Below are 19,868 nucleotides of genomic sequence, written 5' to 3' on the forward strand. Positions count from 1 at the left end.
GGATGGAGGGAGGAGGAAGAAATTGACAGGGATGGGGGGGAGGAAGAAATTGACAGGGATGGGGGGAGGAAGAAATTGACAGGGATGGGGGGGAGGAAGAAATTGACAGGGATGGGGGGAGGAAGAAATTGACAGGCAATGGGGGAGGAAGAAAGAAATTGACAGGGAGGGGGAGAGAAAGAGAAGGTAATGAGAGTGGGGAGGGGGAGGGGGAATGAGAGTGGGGAGGGGGAGGGGAGAAGAAAGTGACAAGGGGGGAGAAGAGTGACAACGGGGGGGAGAGGGGGGAGAAGAGAGTGACAAGGGAGGGGGGAGAGATTGACATCCATCACACACACACAATCACACACAATGCACCCCTTACACACAAAGACAATGCACCCCTTGCACACAGAAAAACACACAATGCATTCCTTACACACACACTCAATGCACCCCTTACACACACACTGCATCCCGTACATACACAGAAACACACCTTGCAGCCCTTACACATACAAACACAGATTCACACAATGCAGTCCTTACACACATATCAGGACATCCCCTACACACTCCACCCCCTGTGAACAATTGGTGGAACATAAAGGTGGATCCTGGGACCCAGACCTTGAGCTGTGTAAAGGGCCCCAACAAATGGAGCTGCTTCCCGTTCTCCCAGAACATTGATTTTTGTGACCACAGTTACAAACAGCCTCCAGAGAGCCTGTTTTACACCAGACCAGTAGAGCCAAACTGCAGCTAAAGCCCATCATCATCCTCATCTGGTTGTAAGTAGGCAATCTAGCATATTATTCGTGGCACTAATCTCTAATTTACCTCACATTAAAGAAACACTATAGTCCCCAGAACCACTGCAGCTTAATGTAGTGGTTCTGGTGTCTATAGCCTGTCCCTGCAGGCACTGTCTGACACTGTCTGACACTGCGCCTGCCGGACGTCCAGAGGTCCCCCTGCTATGTCAGGTAAAAGGGGGGACAAAGGTAGAAAATTAATTGGAAGGGTTTAGGGGGGCTACTAATATGGATGGGGGGGAGAGGGGAAGGTAGAAAAATAATTGGAAGGGTTTAGGGGGGCTACTAATACGGATAGGGGGAGAGGGGAAGGTAGAAAAATAATTGGAAGGGTTTAGGGGGGCTACTAATATGGATGGGAGGAGGGGGGAGGTAGAAAAATAATTGGAAGGGGTTAGGGGAGTACTAATATGAATTGGAAGGGGTAGGGTGGGTTCTAATATGCATGGAAGGGGTTAGGGGGTACTAATATGCGTGGAAGGGGTAGGGGGGTTAATATGCGTGGAAGGGGTAGGTGGGGTTCTTTTGTGCATGGAAGGGGTAGGGGTGGTTCTAATATTCATGGAAGGGGTAGGTGGGGTTCTTTTTTTAATTATTATTCTTTTTGCAAATTTTACATATGTAACATCACAGACCAGAACAGTTCAGAATTAGACATATAGACTTTTATTTACAATAGAAGGATATATGAACTGTTGAGTAAACTTCACACACAGAAACACAAATATCACAATTTAAAAGGACTGAGCGGATTAGGCGGGCCTAAACTATAATAATTAAGTTACTTCATAACTTTCCTGAATACAGTACCATAGGGGAGAACTAGAGTGATCTTTATATATAAGGATATTCATAACAGAGAATGCCAAGGTATACAGTTATATCAGATTATCTAGCCAAGGTGACCATTTCTCATCACATTTTAAGTGGCTATTATATTGAAAAGATATTCCCCTTTCCATATCGTGTTGGTATTTTAGCTGAGTTAGCACTTGGGTCCAAGATGGAGTCTTTTTCTCTAGCCAATGTCTTGATATTTAATATTAAGTTAAAATGAAAAAGAGCAACCAATAAGTTATCGTCCAAATCTTCTCCCACTAAGTCTGATATAATGCTTTATTCCATATAGGTCTTAAAAGCTTACATCCCCACCAGATCTGTTTAGAGCTACCTTCAGCACAAGTACATCTCCAACAACGTTTGGAATTATCAGGGTTGATTCTATTAAGAATTTTTGGTACCCTTTGCCATTGATGAAGAATTTTATAATGAAGCTCTATGATATTTAAACAATGCAACGATTTTTTTAACTTCTTGAATTGATCTATACCACTGCTCTAACTCGATTGAAGACCCACTTTCTTGTTCCCAATTTTTCCATGCTTTTGGTTTAGACTCTTTTTCTTCCTCTCTCAATAATTCATACCAACTAGATATCGATTTACGATTAGTATTATTTTTAAATAGATCATTTAATTTTTTATTTATCCTAGTGTTGTCATAAAGCAAATGGTTGTCCAAATAATTTTTGATTCTTAGATATGTGAATAACTCTCTTGAATTAAGGTCAAGACTTAACTGAAGATGTAAAAAAGACCTTGGGTAGGTGGGGTTCTAATATAAATGGAAGGGGTAGAGACGGGTAGTAAAATGTATGGAATGCATTACTGACAGTGTCACTGAATGGCAGTTAGGAAATGTGGTCACCCTAAGTCAGGGGCAGTATTACACAATCTGTATATGTATAAAAAAATATAAAAAGTAATCTGCAAAGTACAAAATGTTTGTGTCATATGTCGTGCTAAAAATTAAGCTAGGAATGTGCATATTTTTTTATTTTTTTAAAATAATTTTTAGAATAATGATAGACATTTTATTTCTTACATTTGTGATGATTCTTTTTTCCTCTCTATATTCAAGGGACACTATAGTCACCAGAACCACAACAGCTAAACGTAGTAGTTCTGGTGTCTATAGCATGTAAGCACTGCCATTTCGTAAAAAGGCAGTATTTACATTACTGCTGAGGAATACCTCTAGTGGACACTCAGATGGCCACTAGAGGTGCTTCCTAGTCGAGACATGAATGCCGCCCTATGAAGTATCTGCGCATGTGCGGCAAAGCTGCGCACGCGCACCAGGGAGCAATGACGCTTCTGAATAGAAGCGTTTTATTGCTCCCTGCTCGCCCCCTTCTATTTCGTCATTTTGACGAAATAGGGGGCGCGGCATCAGGAGGATCCTGACGCTGTATCCGGGTAAGTAAAACCCCTTCCCTTAAGTGACCCTTTAATGTTATTATTTAATCATTTATATAGCGACTGCAAATTCCATAACGCTGTACAATGGGATAAACAACTCCTAGTTTACGGAATAAGAATATACCCAGCGAGTAAAAATGCTATCCCCCCCAGATTTTTGGGGGTTCCTACGCCCATGGCCATAATTGCTAAATGGGCACCCATGTCAAAGGACCTTTTTAATCATCAGTAATAGCAGGTACCTGTGTCTGCCTGATACCCAATCGTCTCCTGAAAATGCGTATCTCTGTCACTGGGACAGATATATTAAAGAGTAAAGAGGGTACCAGAAGGGGGAAAATCTTGGAAGGGAAGGAATTAACCATGAAGAATCGATCACTAGGATAGGATATACTGATCCATTTTGAGATATTTGATCTGGGAGGGGGGGAGAGGGGGGTGAGTGTGCAGTAGTTGTGATGAAACCACAGACCTACAGAATGGGTAAGGGAGAAATATTTCACAGCTTTTAAACAGGTATGGAAAATGATGATTGTGGCTGATATAGACCTAAAGCAATATACACACACAGTGATGGCTAACATTTGGAAATACAGCTGTTGTGGACTACATTTTCCATGATGCTCCGCTATAAACGCAGTAATCACATTATACAGGAGATGTGCCAGCTATTTTTTTTCCCAAAGTCACACTGACATTTCAGTCCAAACTCTTGTCTTAAGTAATCATCTTGACATTTTCTCAGTTTTGGTCATTCACATGAATTCAATTCCAAATAATTAAAAAGTGTGCGTACCATTTGAATTTCGCCTATAGTAAAAAGCAATGACAGTGCTATTTCCTGTTGGCGGGCTCACTGAGGTTATTGCTCCACAGATTCCTGCAGCTGTTCAACCATTTGTTTTCCTTCCAAAGCAACATGTTCTGCTTGGTGAGAAAAACATTCAGTTCATCAATCTTTGCTTCAAAAACAGTTGTGCATCACAAGAAAGGGTGTGATGGAAATTGTCTGTTCCATATGTGTCACAGGCCTGTCGTATTTGTATCTGTAGGGCTGAAATTAAATTATTTGCCTAATTTACAGTTGTATATGTTTTACAGGACAATGCGTGTGCCAAGTGTACGTCCCGATGCTGTTCCTGTGGTTTTTGGTGCCTTGAAAAGTGGCTGAGATGTTTAAATCAGGTATGATACATTCTTATTTAGTAATTTAAGGTCTGACTTGTGACTCTGATTTCATGTAAACTTTGAAAAAAACTAAATCTGAGCTAACTTGCACATAGAGACATTGTAGATTGTGATCATACAATAGTTTTTATTTTTGTATTTACCCAAATATCTGTTAGGTATGTATACTAATAGGTGTATCAATTAAACTGGGAATTGTGCACAATGAAATGGGCCATTTAAGTTTGTTATTATCTCTACCCCAAAACACTACTTAGCGCAAGCATTATGGAGTAAACTATTCACTGATGGGTTATAATCAAAACCACTTTTTAAAGTAAGTCCTAGAATGGAATGCACACTCTTGAATCCCAGTGAATAAAATAACCAGAAAACATTAATGGCAGAGACTACAGATTAACATAATCTAGTTAAGATATGTTGTCCGTAACAATGAGGCATGCAACAACAACCTGCATCTCAAAAATTATAAAAATATTAATTGCTCTATGATTGTGTGTCAATGACTGAAAGATACTTCAATAACATAGGTCAATTTGTGGAATCATATCAGACAAAAGATTAAACTCAGTGGCCAAGGACCTCTATCTTTGAGTTGATTGATTTTTTTAATTACATTTTTTGGATTTTTAAAATTCTTTATTTATGATGTGGAATAAATTAAGGTCAGCAATAACAGGTTATCCACACATTTTGAAAGTAAATAAGCTCTCATATTCCATCAATACAAAGCGAGTATGTCGTGGTTTATACAATTCTAACCGTTAATAACGCTGCCGTTATGCATCCTCACTTCTTTTTTTTTAATTCTTTTTTTTTCACATGGCATGTACAGCAGGGCAAAAATAACATTCTGGCTTACGCAGAAGCCTTCATTCCGAAATATACATCAAAATATTCTGCATTACTAAAACATGAATCTAGTACCAATTTGCTTATGGCAGTGCATTACTTTCTGCTGCCTACCGGGTATTTTACATTTTTTTGTCAGGCACTTCATAATACAAAACATATTGTATCAAAAAAAGGTTCTTCTAAATTCTCTATGGACTCATCCTTTCTGTTTTGATCTTGACCAGCCTGATCATAGATTAATCCCTTGAGTTCAATGGTAGAAAAAAAGAGATATAGGAGAAAGAGGAAAAAAGAGAAAGAGAAGGGCATGGGGGGGGGGGGGATGGAACCCCACTCCCATCCATCAGTGGGCTACTCCCCTACTCTTCTCCCGTGCTCCCTATTATTGTCCCATGGTTCCCATATCTTATGGAAGGAAGCTGAGGTACCCCGCACCCTAGCTGTCAGATCGTCCATCAATTTGCTTTCTCTAATCCTAGACTTTACTCCCGAGAACCTCTGGCCCTCCGACCTCAGCCAAGCGGCCGCTATCTCTCTTCTTGCGCTTAAAGTAACTTTATGTACCAATTTTTGTAATCATCTGGTCCATCCCTCTAGTGATCTATTTAAAAGGTACACCCATGGGTCCAGTTTTAGGGGACTATCATAGATCTGTTGCATTAGATTCTCCACCGACTTCCAGAAGCCGAGTATATTCAGGCATTCCCACCACATGTGGAGATATGTTCCCTTAGCTCCGCATCCCCTCCAACAGCTATCCGTATCCATTTTATGCATCCTAAACAGCTTAACGGGCGTAGTATACCACCTGAACATGGTCTTCCACTCCCGTTCCTGAAATGTTCCACATATCGAAACGTTTTTATTTGCTTCTCAAATCTCCTGCCATTCGCTGACCTCCAACGCCTCTCCCAGGTCCGCCTCCCACTAATCCGCAAATGCCAACCTACCACATTCCTTATTCTCAGCACAATGGTGAGAGTAAAGTATTGTGATGAGTCCCTTGGGTGCCGTGTCCGCCGAGCACAGCCATTCGTAGAAGGTAAGTGGTCCCAGAGCTGCTGCTTTAATATGCGGTCGTCTAGCAAAATCCCGCAGCTGGATATAACGGAAAAAATCGGCCAGTGTAAAGTGTTGATGTTGTTGAAGCTTGTCAAAGCCCTCTATCGTTCCGTTGCGGAACAAGTGGCAGAGTCTCTGTAAGCCAGTTTTCTTTATGTTACGGAAATTCCTCGCAGTCATACCTGGGGCAAATTCCCTGTTTCGAAACAGTGGGATTAAAAGGGAGGGCGATGAGGCCAGTCCGTATTTTGCCTTGGTCACATCCCAAAGTCTTAGAGAATTAAGAATCGCTGGACAGGTTGCCTGTATCTCGGATCTGTGTTCTCTAGGAACCCACATTATGAACTGAGGGATGTCGGCGCCCATCATCAGGGACTTGACCTCGACCCATCTCCTCTCATCCAGTGGGGAATGCCACATAACCACTTGTGCCAGTTGATCTGCGAGATAGTAAAAATATATATTCATGAGGCCCAAACCACCTCTGTCTTTGCGTCTATATAGCACCTGCCTGGAGATTCGGTTCTTTTGTTCTGCCAGATGAAGTTCCCTATTGTTCGTTGCAATGGTATCAATTGTGCTCTGGTGAGGCGGATGGGTAGAGCCTGAAACATAAACAATATACGTGGGAGGATGTTCATCTTAACAGTGTGTATTCGTCCAACCCACGATATTGGTTTGTCTGTCCACTTTTCGAGATCCTTCATTAACGTCTGTATAAGGGGGTTGTAATTAGCTGAATGTAAACATTCCAGATCTGCCATCAATTGTATTCCCAGGTACTTCAGGGTATCCTTTTCCAGTCTCACTTGGAAAGTGTCCCGTAACCGTTCTGTTTCTGCCCCCATCATGCCAACCGGCAATGCGCTGGATTTGTGGAGGTTCGCCTTATACCCGGACAGCTCCCTGTATTGTGTTATTAAGTCCTGGAGCGTGCCCATAGACTCAGTTGGGTTCGTGAGTGTCAGGAGGACATCTGCCGCGTATGACAAAACCGTAAATTCCTTGTCTCCTACCCTAACCCCATTAATGTCCGGGTGCCTTCTTTTCGCTTGCAAGAGGGGCTGTAATGCAAGCACAAACAGAAGGGGGGAGAGGGGGCACCCCTGTCTGGTGCCGTTGTACAGCCTAAATGGGCGTAGCGGGGCCCCTGTAAAACTAGTGCTCGCACGTTATGGTACATTGCCTTGTTAGGTGTAATACATTCATCTGGGAAGTCTAAATGTGTCAATATGCGAACAGGTACTGCCACCGGACCCTATCGAAAGCCTTTTCGGCATCTATCGAAAAGACCAATATGGAAGTGCCCATTGCTACTTGTCTCCATATTAGATCTACATTTCTCCTGGTGTTTTCGAACAACTGCCTCCCCTGGATGAAGCCAACCTGGTCCGCATGTATGAGAGAGAGTTAAGTAGCGGGTTGAGCCTATCCGTCTGTATCCTAGCTAAAATCGTCATATCATGGTTGATTAAAGATATAGGCCTATAGTTTTCAGGCAGGGCATCCTCACTTCTATACAACTCACCATTCATACCTAACATCACTCTCTTTCTCCTGGACACCCACACTGCACACCCTCTCGTACCTCTCCATTCACACTTGGGGGCCCTTTCTAGCACATTTACTCAGTCGCTATTCACCGTCAAACATCTTTGCTCTCTCGCTAAGAAACACCCATCTATCCATTCACCACCTCACAAGCCAAATATTGTCATTCTCGTCACACCTTCACACGGTAACAGCTACAATTTTTTTTATAAAAATAACATTTTAATTAAGAAAGGTTTGAGGGTCATACTTTTACTTCATCAATAGAGAAATTCCTAATTTTTAGTTGAAGAATGTCAGCTCTCCACATATAATGTAGAATTTGGATTTTCACATATAGCATCCTACACTGTTAACATTTATTACCATGTACAATCGCTTGCTTACCTCTTCATGAGCAAAGGCTTAGAGGCATATATATAATCTATTAAAGGATCAGGTGCTGCATGTATGTAACTTAAAACTTGATTTCTGACCTTGCTTTTCTCAGACATTCTAAAGACCTGTTTATGTAGCAAAAGCTATAGAAAACTGTCTACCTCCAATTTGAAGTGTTTCAGATATTTTTAGAATTGCAAAAGAAACATACTAGCTATTGTTTATGAAAGCAAAGTTACCTTGTTCACCATAAATATTAGATGTGCCACTAAATTACAGTTCTCAAACATGTGTGTACAGTGCTAGACTGAGAATGCAGTCAGACCCATTTAAAGGTGAAGCAGCACCCTTCATTTTTCTTTAGTTATTTGTAATGAAACCATACATCAGAAATTATGAATATCAGTGAATGTATATTATAAAGATATGAATAGGAACATAGGGGCACTCACAAATCACTACAAATGTTGGCCCACAAACAAGAGGCATATAGGCCACATAAATGAATAGCATTGGCACTGTAAATGTTTGTGTACATATCCCATTATTCTTATCCAGACTCAGATAGGCTCAGCATTATTGAAAAAAAAATGTAGTCTCCACCAAACTTCTGGAATAAAAGGGAATCATGACATGTCACACATGTCATGTGTCCTTAAGGGGTTAAAGGGACTCTATAGTCAACATATAGAAGCAAGAAAGACAGGTCCCCCAGCCTTCCTTCTTGCTTTTATATGAACTTTCATTTAATAAAAATAATTTTCGGAGCGTTTTTTATATTAAAAACTTACCTCCATTCCAGCGCCGAGCTCCCAGCCATGCCGCGCCCCCTTTTTCGTCAAAATGACGGAATCGCGGGGCCCAATAGGACACTTCTCTGAGAGAAGCGTCGTCGCGATGTGGTGCGCATGCACAGCTTCGCGCTGCACCAATCGCGTTCTTCATAGAGCGGCATTGACAGCCGCCCTATGAAGACACTCGGCGCTTTACCGCGCATGTGCGCGGAATGCGCGTTCGCGAGCTGAGCTGTCTGACTGACAGCTCAGCTCGCTTTCTATACCCGCCCCCCCCCCCCCTTATCCAAACACTATATATAGAGATTTCAAGCCATCCAATCACAGTGCTCTGTGTCATTTTACAAGCGTGGGAAAGTTCTTTGGAATTTCCCCACGCTGTGTAAAATGACAAAGAGCACTCTGATTGGCTTAAACCAGCCAATCAGAGTGTTCTTAGCCTAATTGCAGGGTGTGGCAAGGCTTTATAAGCCTTCCCCAGCCCTGCAGAGCTCAGTCTGCGCGGAGCCCTCCATGCGTGAAGATGGATTTTTTTTTTTGCGCTTGTTTTTTTTTAATTGCGTCGGTTATTATGGTTTTTTATTTGGCCTTTTTGGGGGCTGAAGAAAGAAGATTTTAGAAGAAAGAAAACATCGAATGGTAAGTTGTTTTTATCTCTCTTTTTTTTTTTTTTTTTTTTTAAAACAGGTTTTTAGTTAAAGGTCCCCCCCTCATTTTTTTTAGGGTGAGGGGGGTAGGTACGGAGATATTATTTTTTGTGGGAGGGGGGGGGGAGGGGTGACTAGGGTCCCCCCCTTTGTATTTAGGGCCCCCACCCACCGCTCAGGGGTGGGGGCCGGGGTGGGACAGTAGGTCCCCCCCCATTGTTATTTTTAGGGCCCCCACCCGCCGCACAGGGGTGGGGGCCGGGTTGGACAGTAGGTCCCCCCCTATTGTTATTTTTAGGGCCCCCACCCGCCGCATAGGGGTGGGAGCCGGGGGGGGGGACAGTAGGTCCCCCCCTATTGTTATTTTTAGGGCCCCCACCCGCCGCACAGGGGTGGGGGCCGGGGGGGGACAGTAGGTCCCCCTATTGTTATTTTTAGGGCCCCCACCCGCCGCACAGGGGTGGGGGCCGGGGGGACAGTAGGTCCCCCCCTTAGTTTTCATTTTAGGGCCCCCACCCACCGCTCATGGGTTGGGGGACAGTAGGTTCCCCCCAATTTTGTTATTTTTAGGGCCCCCACCTGCCGCACAGGGGTGGGGGCTGGAGAGGGGGAGTACAGTAGGTCCCCCCCTCATTATCTTCATGGCCCCCACCCGCCGCCCAGGGGTGGGAGCCGGTGGGGGGGGGGAGGAGAGTAGGTCTATAGTGGCCAGAAAGAGTCCCTGTGGGTCCTCCTCTTCGGGCTTCAGCTGTCAGCTCTAGCCACTTCCACAGCAGAGCTGACAGCCTCAGCACACAAAGCGCGTTCACAGTGCTTTGTGTGCTAATAGCCCGTCTGAAGTATTCACCCATGCATGAATACGTCAGACGTGAGGCCTTTTTAGGGCCTCTGAACTCGGAAGTCCCTCTGGTGGCCGTCTGATTGACTGCAACAAGAGGTGTTCCAAGCTTCCAATGTAAACACTGCATTTTCTCAGAAAATACAGTGCTTACAAGAAAAAGGCTGCAGGGAGCTGTAGCACTCACCTGAACAACCTCATTAAGCTGAAGTTGTTCAGGTGACTATAGTGTCCCTTTAAAAGATTTACCCACCATGCTTCTCTGCTAAATGTATACAAAACTTTATTTTTTGTTGTTACAACGATTTAGAAGATCATTTGAAATTCAAAATGATCACACAATACACTGTTACATATGTTTATTTGATATTCTGTCATTAACATAATACAATTAGAATAGGACAGTGCAGTGGCTAACCTTTGTCACTCCCACTGTTGTGGACTGCATTTTGGAAGAGGCTATGAAGAAGTCTATATCAGCTAGTTTGCTCTCTGTTCAAAATAAAAAAAAACAAAATGCACTTATTTAATGCTATAGAAGCTTATTTCCCATGTGGTAGCAACAAACCTAACACCCAATACACATAGAGTCCTGTTTTTTACTTAACTTTCCTTTCATCTGTTCTCACGGTCTACTACTGATCTGTCTCCAGTTCAGGCATTGTCGTAATGTGACTTGTTTTTGTTGATTGGATAATAATCCACGTGATAAATCTTTTTATGTGGTCTGGTGAAATAGACTGATTATATTTAGAGACATTGTGGTCATGGTGTAGGCATAAAAGTATATTTAATGAAGTCATAGATGTCTGATACTGACATCACAATATTAGCAATATTGCCCAAGGAAACAATGTTTAGAAGTGTTTCATTCAGTGCAAAAGTAGATATAGGCTAATTCAGTTGTTGTTGTGTGCCAGAGGTGCACAGATGAATAATTATAGAATTTTAGCATGTTTCTGCAAGACAGAGTGGGGTTCATGAGTTTACTTCATGTTTACAACTACAATACACCTCCAGTAGCTCAACACAACTCTTTCAATCTTTCACATTTCCATTTGTTATAGATTTGAAAATACATTTATTTTTGCTCGCTGTGCTTCCTGTTCTGCTTTGTATAACCCATTAATTCCTCCTGGGCATATCCTGTAAGTAATACAGACTCTAGCTTAAAGTTGGGCAAAACCTCTTACCCCCACCTATATAATTTTTTTAACTCTGCAAGTTAATATAGCCCAAATATTAATTTAACACAAGCTTCCTATTTGAGTACATTGTTTGGGTGAGTTAATATTGTTGCAAATAGCTTTACCTTACCATTCCAGCTGCTTGTGCAGTTTCTGGTCATTATGATGTAACTCACTATGACATGTGCATGATGTCACTGACTCCCTAAGCAATACGTGTGAAACACATGTACACACATATAAAGGGTTGGTCACTGAAGTGAGAACTGCTGGGAATTTAACACAGGGTGAAATCGTAACTTCAGAGGGTTCATTGTTACTGCAGCTTCTGCCCTCCACTTGCTGTGCATTTATTTGACTTAATGATTTAACTTAACCCGTTAATGCCGTTACGGCGTTCTATGCCGTCCCTCATTAAGTGGGCTTTAAAGCCGTTGCGGCGGCATAGAACGCAGTAACGGCTTTGAGCCCCTGGAGCTGAAATATACTCACCTCCGTCGTGATCCTCTTCTGGAGGGCTGCCTGACAGCCCAGGCAGCCCTCCCCCGGCAAATGAGGCCCCCGGGGGCCATGTGATCGCTCTCAAAGAGCGATCACATGGCCCCCTATAGCTGGCTGCTGATCTGCCAGCAGGGGGACTTTCTGAAATGTCAGGCAGTCCCCCTGCTGGTGGGAAAGTAAAAAAAAAAATTGTTAGACAAGTTTTAAAATAAAATAGAAATGTATTTATATATATATATATAATATATGTATATATATTATATACATATTATATATATGTAACATCATACAAAGTATATTTTAACCCCTTCAGAGAATTTAATTCACAAGCACTATATTTGACCCTGTAACTCTCCAAGACACCATAAAACCTGTACATAGGGGGTACTGTTTTACTCAGGAGACTTCCCTGAACTTAAATATTAGTGTTTCAAACTGGTGAATTGTATTACAACGATGATATTTTAAGTAAAAGTGAATTTTTTTGCATTTTTTGCAAACAAACGGCACTTTTATGAACTATATTATTGTTGTAATATGTTTTACTGTTTTAAAACACTAATATTTTTGTTTAGTAAAGTCTCCCGAGAATATCAGTACCCCCCATGTACAGGTTTTATGATGTTTTGGAAAGTTAGAGAGTCACATATAAGGCTTGCATTTCATTTTTTTGACATTGAAATTTGCCAGATTGGTTATGTTGCCTTTGAGAGCGTATGGTAGCCCAGGAATGAGAATTACCCCCATGATGGCATACCATTTGCAAAAGTAGACAACCCAAGGTATTGCAAGTGGGGTATGTCCAGTCTTTCTTAGTAGCCACTTAGTCACAAACACTGGCCAAATATTAGTTTTTTGCTTTTTTCACACAAAAACAAATATGAACGCTAAATTTGGCCAGTGTTGTGACTAAGTGGCTACTAAAAAAAGACTAAACATACCCCACTTTCATTACCTTGGGTTGTCTACTTTTTCAAATGGTATGCCATTATGGGGGTAATTCTCATTCCTGGGCTACCACACCGTCTCAAAGGTAACATTACTAATCTGGCAAATTTCAATTTGAAAATGGAACGTTCTATATTTGACCCTGTAACTTTCCAAAACACCATAAAACCTGTTAATGGGGGATACTGTTGTACTCGTGAGACATCGCTGTTTACAAATATGTGCATTTTTTTTTTTTGCAGTAAATCCTAACAGTATTATGACATTCACAGCAAAAATGTCAGACGGAAATACAAATTTAAAAAAAATCTTATTTTCGCACATTTTTTTAAATTGTATTCATAATAAATTATTTTCCATATATGAATAGTTAATGATAAATTAAAGCCCTGTTTCTCCTGAACAAAATTATATATAATAAATGTGGGTGCACTTAATGTGACAGCGGTGAATTACGGTTGAACAGACATATAGCGCAAATTCCAGTTTTTGTTTACGTTTTGTTTTGATCTGAACGTGCACTATTGACTCTGTCCTGAAGGGGTTAAATACAGTTTTCTGTAATCAAAAGAACATGAAAAGTTTTACATTTTTAAAATCATTTCATCACTCATATGTTTCAGGCCCCTTCACCACATCCTTAACCCCTTAAGGACCAAACTTCTGGAATAAAAGGGAATCATGACATGTCACACATGTCATGTGTCCTTAAGGGGTTAAAGGACCACTATAGGCACCCAGACCACTTCAGCTCAATGAAGTGGTCTGGGTGCCAGGTCCCCCTAGCTTTAACCCTGCAGCTGTAAACATAGCAGTTGCAGAGAAACTGCTATGTTTACATTGAGGGTTAATCCAGCCACTTGAGGACACGCTGACGTCCATAGGAAAGCATTGAGTAATGCTTTCCTATGGGTGGTTTGAATGTGCGCGCGGGTCTGGCCCCGCATGCGCATTCGGAGCTGACATCGGCAGTGGGAGGAGAGGTCACCAGCACCGAAGGAGCCCGGCACTGGATTAAGGTAAGTGGCTGAAGGGGTTTCATCCCCTTCAGTACAGCAGGAGGGGAGCCCTGAGGGGGGTGTAGGGCCTAATAACCCTATAGTGCCAGGTAAACAAGTTTGTTTTGTGGCACTATAGTGCTCCTTTAAGGCCCCATTCTTTCATACCTTATCCTCACTCAACCTATAGCATGGAAAACATTTTAGAAGTTGGAATTAGTACTGGCACACAGTGTCCCGTTACTCAGTCAAGCTTCTGCTGTGGGGCTTCATATTTTTTAGGACAGTTACAAATTCTTCATTATGCATGGCAAAGTTTGAAAGTGTTTTGGGAATATTTGGGAATAAGACTGTCATTTGCTGCTCTCCCAGACATGCTACAAAATGACCTATATTAGTAAAATATAAACTCTACAACGTGATAACTTTAACTCATGCAGTGTTAGATGTTTTACATTTGCCCAGGCTATAGAAATTACATATCATTGCTCAGAACGGCATTCATGCAGTTTAAATGTGTACTGCAGCATGCAGTGCTTAGCACATCCTCAGGCAGAGGAAATGAATATGCCCTCCAGTGCCAGACACTTACAAAAGGAACTCAGCTCTAGGGATATAGAAACATAGAATGTGACGTCAGATGAGAACCATTTCATAGGTTAAACAATTCATTTCCCATAACCAGGCATGCTTAAACTCCTTAACTGTGTTAACCTCCAGCACTTCAGCTGGAAGGCTATTTCACGCATCCACTACCCACTCTGTAAAGTAATACTTCCTGATATTATTTTTAACCCTTTGCCCCTCTAATTTAAGACTATGTCCTCTTGTTGGGGTTGTTTTTCTTCCTTTAAATATGGCCTCCTCCTTTACTGTGTTGATTCCCTTTATGTATTTAAATGTTTCTATCATATCCCCCTGTCTCTTCTTTCCTCCAAGCTATACATGTTAAGTTCCTTTAACCTTTCCTGGTAAGTTTTATCCTGCAACACGTGAACCAGTTTAGTGGTAAAAGTAATCTGTGAAGAGGATCTAGTGGCATGTAAGAACTGAGAGAGCCAAGTGAAATTAACAGCAACGGAAATGAGATATCGGTTGGTCCACCTCTTGATTTTGATACAGATTGTAAATGGTTTTTTTAAAATTCTGAAATTAGCACGTTTTGAAGATGTGCATGCAGAGAAATGTCTTCAACAAATAAGAGACAGTAAGCATGATGAATTATGGAGTTAAAACTGTCAAACTTCACATCTGTTAGGAAATATACAAGGCACCAAACCTCTCCCTAAGTTAAAAGGGTAGTTCAGAGGTGGGGTCCGTGCTCACTGTGCCAGCAGGCCAAGGAGCTTTAAGATCTTGGTACCGTTGCCTACCCCTGATCTAGATCATCACGAGAGGTTCTCCAGTCAATTCCAAGAAAAAATAGAATTCTTCTACTTAGCCATTGGTTATTTTTCAAGCTTTTGTTGCTATGGTTTTCATTTTCGACTCTGACTCATTTTGTTACAGTGGATCTTTAAACTGAGCAAGGAATTCAGCTGTCACACAAAGGAACAATTATTCTAGACCAGCAAGCTGTGTCAAAAAAAAATCCCTCTACTAGGAAAGTCTTAGTTGGCTGCTGCTAAGCCCTCAGCATTTCCTAAACTTCTGACATTTAATAAGTTCTAAGGTCAAGGGCGAAATGCTGTTTTACTAAACTATAATTGTATTTCATATGTGGAAAAAGGCATAACATAAAATAGGGATAAGCTTGTCTAGCTTAGCATGTCTAAACCAACTCATCGATGTTATGTAGTTAGTTACTCTCATGTTTTCCTAAAAGTAAAATGTGCTGTTTAATCTGCCACACTTTAAAATACTACAATATTATGAAAAAGCCTGTAGCAGCTGTTGTGGCTCTACAAGCCTGTTGTTACCTCATGCAGAATCAAAATAAAGAATTTAAAAAAAAAAAACATAAAATAGGGATGATAACCAGCCTATTGGTCAGCAGTTAACTAATCTTTTTTTTTTTTTTTTTTTTTTTAATACGTATTTCTTAAGTTAAACATACATGAAGCATAAATGAGGTGGCATAGATTAATGTTTTGCTTTTTGTATCTTTAGAAGTATGATTGTAGCGACAGCTTTATATTTCCTCTGAATGAGATCCATGGATTGCATGGCCAAAAGTAATGATGAGTTTCAAAGAAGTTACAAAGCCGTACACACACTGAATAAAAACTGTACATATTCAATAGTATTATTTTGGTGGTTTTTGTTTATTAATAAAAATGGTAAGTAAGGATTACGGTAGAAGTATAGATTAATCAAATGCAATATTGTAAATATGTTGATGGTTGAATTAGTTGAAAATCACAATATTTGGAAATAAACAAAGTATATTATTAATAATAGTAATCAAAAAGAAGCTTAAATCTTCTTCAATCAAGTTGACAATTTCATTAAAGGGACACAATTGGCACCCAGACCACTTCAGCTCACTGATGTGGTCTGGGTGCACTGTCCCAGGTCCTTTAACCCTGCAAATGTAATTATTGCAGTTTTTAAGAAACTGCAGTAATTACCTCTGAGAGTTAACTCCGCCTCTAGTGGCTGTCTACCAGACAGCAACTACAGGGACTTGCTTATAGCCTGCAACCACAGTAAAAAAAAAAAAAAAATGAACAGGTTATTACAGATAATGCAAGTGAAAATATCACATTATAATGGCAAATGCAGAAAGGGTAGATTTTGAGTGCCACTTTACAAGGGTTTCACAAAAGCAGAAGGGATTGCACTTAAAGCACCATAAGCACTACAAAACACTGTTGTGGTTATGGTGCTTACAGTGATCCTTTAAGTAGGTTCTTTAAAAAGTTAATGCCCAGGCCATTAGTCTTATATGAACATGCAGCAGTTGTAACAAAAATAGTTTAGCCAGTCGGTATCAGTACTGTCAGGATTCCTCCCTTTGTTTTTTAAATTAAATCTTTTATCCCAGAGCCTACATTGGAGTTATCTCTCAGGTGAGGTTATATAATTGCATATGTTCCTCTCCACATCAATTTTTAACTAATCTGTTTCAGTCATATGCCTCATAAATAAAACCTTGACATTCACAGAGTTGAATTGAGTTAGTGGGGGCCAGCTATATTACTGGAATGTGATTACATTTATTGCAGTTTATTCTATATTTTAAAACAATATTGTAAAGATTAGAACTGTGAAAAACTGGCTATATTTTTCTGCTGAGATGCATTGTCTACACAACAACCATTCAGGAGATAATACATTCTGCCTGGTTCTAGTTGTTAGCACTCTTATTTAGGGGCCAGACACTCTGCCACATGGCACTGAAATTGTTCCTATCATTTATTCACAAATCACATGCAGTAATTTTTGTATGTATGCATATAAATTACCCACATTACATGCATCACTCATGTGACACCCACCACATTTTCAGAACTCATATGACCCTTATATAACAGTGTTTACTTACATATGACCCCTACATCGACTTTTAAAATCAAAACAAAAAATGAACAGATTATATGTACCGATCCCTAGTATAATGATCCGTGAGTGAAAGACAGGTTTAGCCAGCATCTGACCCTAAACTCTTTAACCTTTAACCATAACCTGTATGTGTAGAAAAAATAAAAATACAGGGCTAGAGCTGATTTGTATTTTTCTTATTTACAGTATACTAGACAGGGCATTTTAGGTGACCTGTTTCCATGGGTTTACCAAGTCCTGCCTTTATTGTTATTTAAAGGAACACTATAGGGTCAGGAACACAGACATGTATTCCCGACCCTATAGTGTAAATATAAACATAATCTAGCCCCTTTTGCCCCCTTAAATATATTAAAAACTTACCTTTATTACAGTCTGCATTTCCTGACTTTGCCCCCGATCTGCCTACTTGGCTGCCATCATCAGAAGTGATTCTCTATGACAATCACAATGCTTTCCCATAGGAAAGCATTGGATTGGCTGAGACTGTCAAGAAGGCAGATCAGAGGCATTGCCAGAAAACCAAACACAGCCCTGACCAACAGCATCTCCTTGTAGAGATGCATTGAATCAATGCATCTATATGAGGAAGGTTCAGTGTCTCCATGTCCCCAGGAAGCAACTCTAGTAACAATCTAAGGAGTGGCCAGTGGAGTAGTCACTAGGCTGTAATGTAAACACTGCATTTTCTCTGAAAAGACAGTGGTAATTGCAAAAGGCCTGAAGGGACTGATTATACTCACCAGAACAAACTCAATAAGCTGTAGTATCCCTTTAAATTAAACTATAGTGACTATAGTGTCCCTTTAAATTAAAGAGGGTAGTCAACCGCGCACTAATGCATCTTTCTTGATGGTAAAATTTCCTTACCGCCCACCAGTGCTGCAGTAACTCGAACTTTTTAGCGCAGGTGTCTTCAGATACTCTGGTAAATAGCCACGAGCATATTTCTTTTTTTTCAGACGTGGGTTCTAAATTTGTTGCACAATTTAACAACTACTTTTACTCTTATCACGTTTTGATTTTCTCAGTGCTTTCCTCCCCCCCCCCCCCCCCCTTTTCCCTTTTCTTACAAACACCCAAAACAACGCTGTATTAGGTGCCAGTTTTTATTACGTGTCACCATAAAAAGAAATTCCCCTTTATTTTGCTACTTTTCCTGTCTTCTTCTTCTTTACCTTCCTTATATTATATCAATGTATCAGGGGTCTCTTTTTCCCTTTCTCTTTATTCTCTCCTCCTCCTTCCTTTACTTATTTTCCTTCTTTCTTTCTTTCTTTTATTTTATAAGATAACAAAACTTAACTTGCCAAAACATGAGCCACTCTAAACACTGCTTTCTGTCCTCCTTTATTTTATCCCCTTTTTCTATTTTTCTTCCCTTTTTTTTAATTTGTTTTTGATATTTTCCTTTTTATACCCTTTTTAATGCTTTTCTTTTACCTTCCTTATGACAATGTCCAAAAGTAAGGCTGAGCTAGTTAGCCCACTTATTATTATTAGCCAACAACAATTCTCTCCTTCTTCTGCCTTATTTTCTTTCTCCTATTTTACAAGTGCTCTGCTCTGCTTCTGCCTGTCCCTGCTATCGTGCATCAGCTCCCACTCCTCCCCTTCCTCTTCCCACATGTTACACTCGCTTGTGTTGGCACGCACGTTGGCATGCATGTGTTCTCTTGTTTGTGTGCACGCATTCTCTTGTGCTCACAAGTTCACAAGTGCACGTTTGTGCACTCGCGCCTGCCCGTCCACTCGATGGAAGGAGGATTCAGCTTGTTGGGCAGCTGAACACCCTACCGCCCACCTGGAATCCTAAACGCCCACTAGTGGGCGGTAGGGACCAGGTTGACGACCCATGGACTATACTAGGAAATCTAAAGATTTGGCGTTGTGATCTGTAAGCATTAAAGAGTACACACAGTTGTGTGCCATAGTTTTTTTTTTTTAACCTGGAAACATTGATTGAATCCAGTGACCGAATGTATATGGTTTAATCACTGAACAGTGAATTGTAGTGAATTAAAAAGTGATTTATATAATTTGGGACAAAATAGCTGATATGGCAAATTCTCCAATGCTATAGTATCAGCTTGGCTATTTTATCCTGAATTTTGCTTTCAGTTACCAGCTCACTGTAGAGCACTCTTTAGTGAAGAAACCTTTTTACAGTTAAAAGTATCTAACTATTATTATACTGCCCAGGCCTCTTTTCAAAACGCTGACCTGTATCTGTACCTTATTAAAGGAACATTGCAAACACCATAACTACTACAGTCTACAGTTTAGCTCCCTATTTAGTTTGCTGTTTAAATATATGTTACTTGCGCAGATATTTTGGTTGAAGCTACTGTGTGTACCTAGG

The 19,868-nt window shown here is 40.7% G+C and overlaps 1 protein-coding gene across 2 annotated transcripts in view; it reads left to right on the forward strand.

The window, feature by feature from the left end:
• Positions 1 to 19,868, forward strand: part of SLC44A3 (solute carrier family 44 member 3) — a 181,015-nt gene that overhangs the window by 133,912 nt on the left and 27,235 nt on the right. For both annotated transcript variants that reach the window (XM_063428333.1, XM_063428334.1), the window contains exon 12: positions 4,157 to 4,240. In XM_063428333.1, the coding sequence (XP_063284403.1) occupies positions 4,157 to 4,240 (84 nt within the window). The remainder of the gene's footprint in view (positions 1 to 4,156; positions 4,241 to 19,868) is intronic.

This window comes from Pelobates fuscus, chromosome 7 (genome assembly GCF_036172605.1).
Source record: "Pelobates fuscus isolate aPelFus1 chromosome 7, aPelFus1.pri, whole genome shotgun sequence".
NCBI lineage: Eukaryota > Metazoa > Chordata > Amphibia > Anura > Pelobatidae > Pelobates > Pelobates fuscus.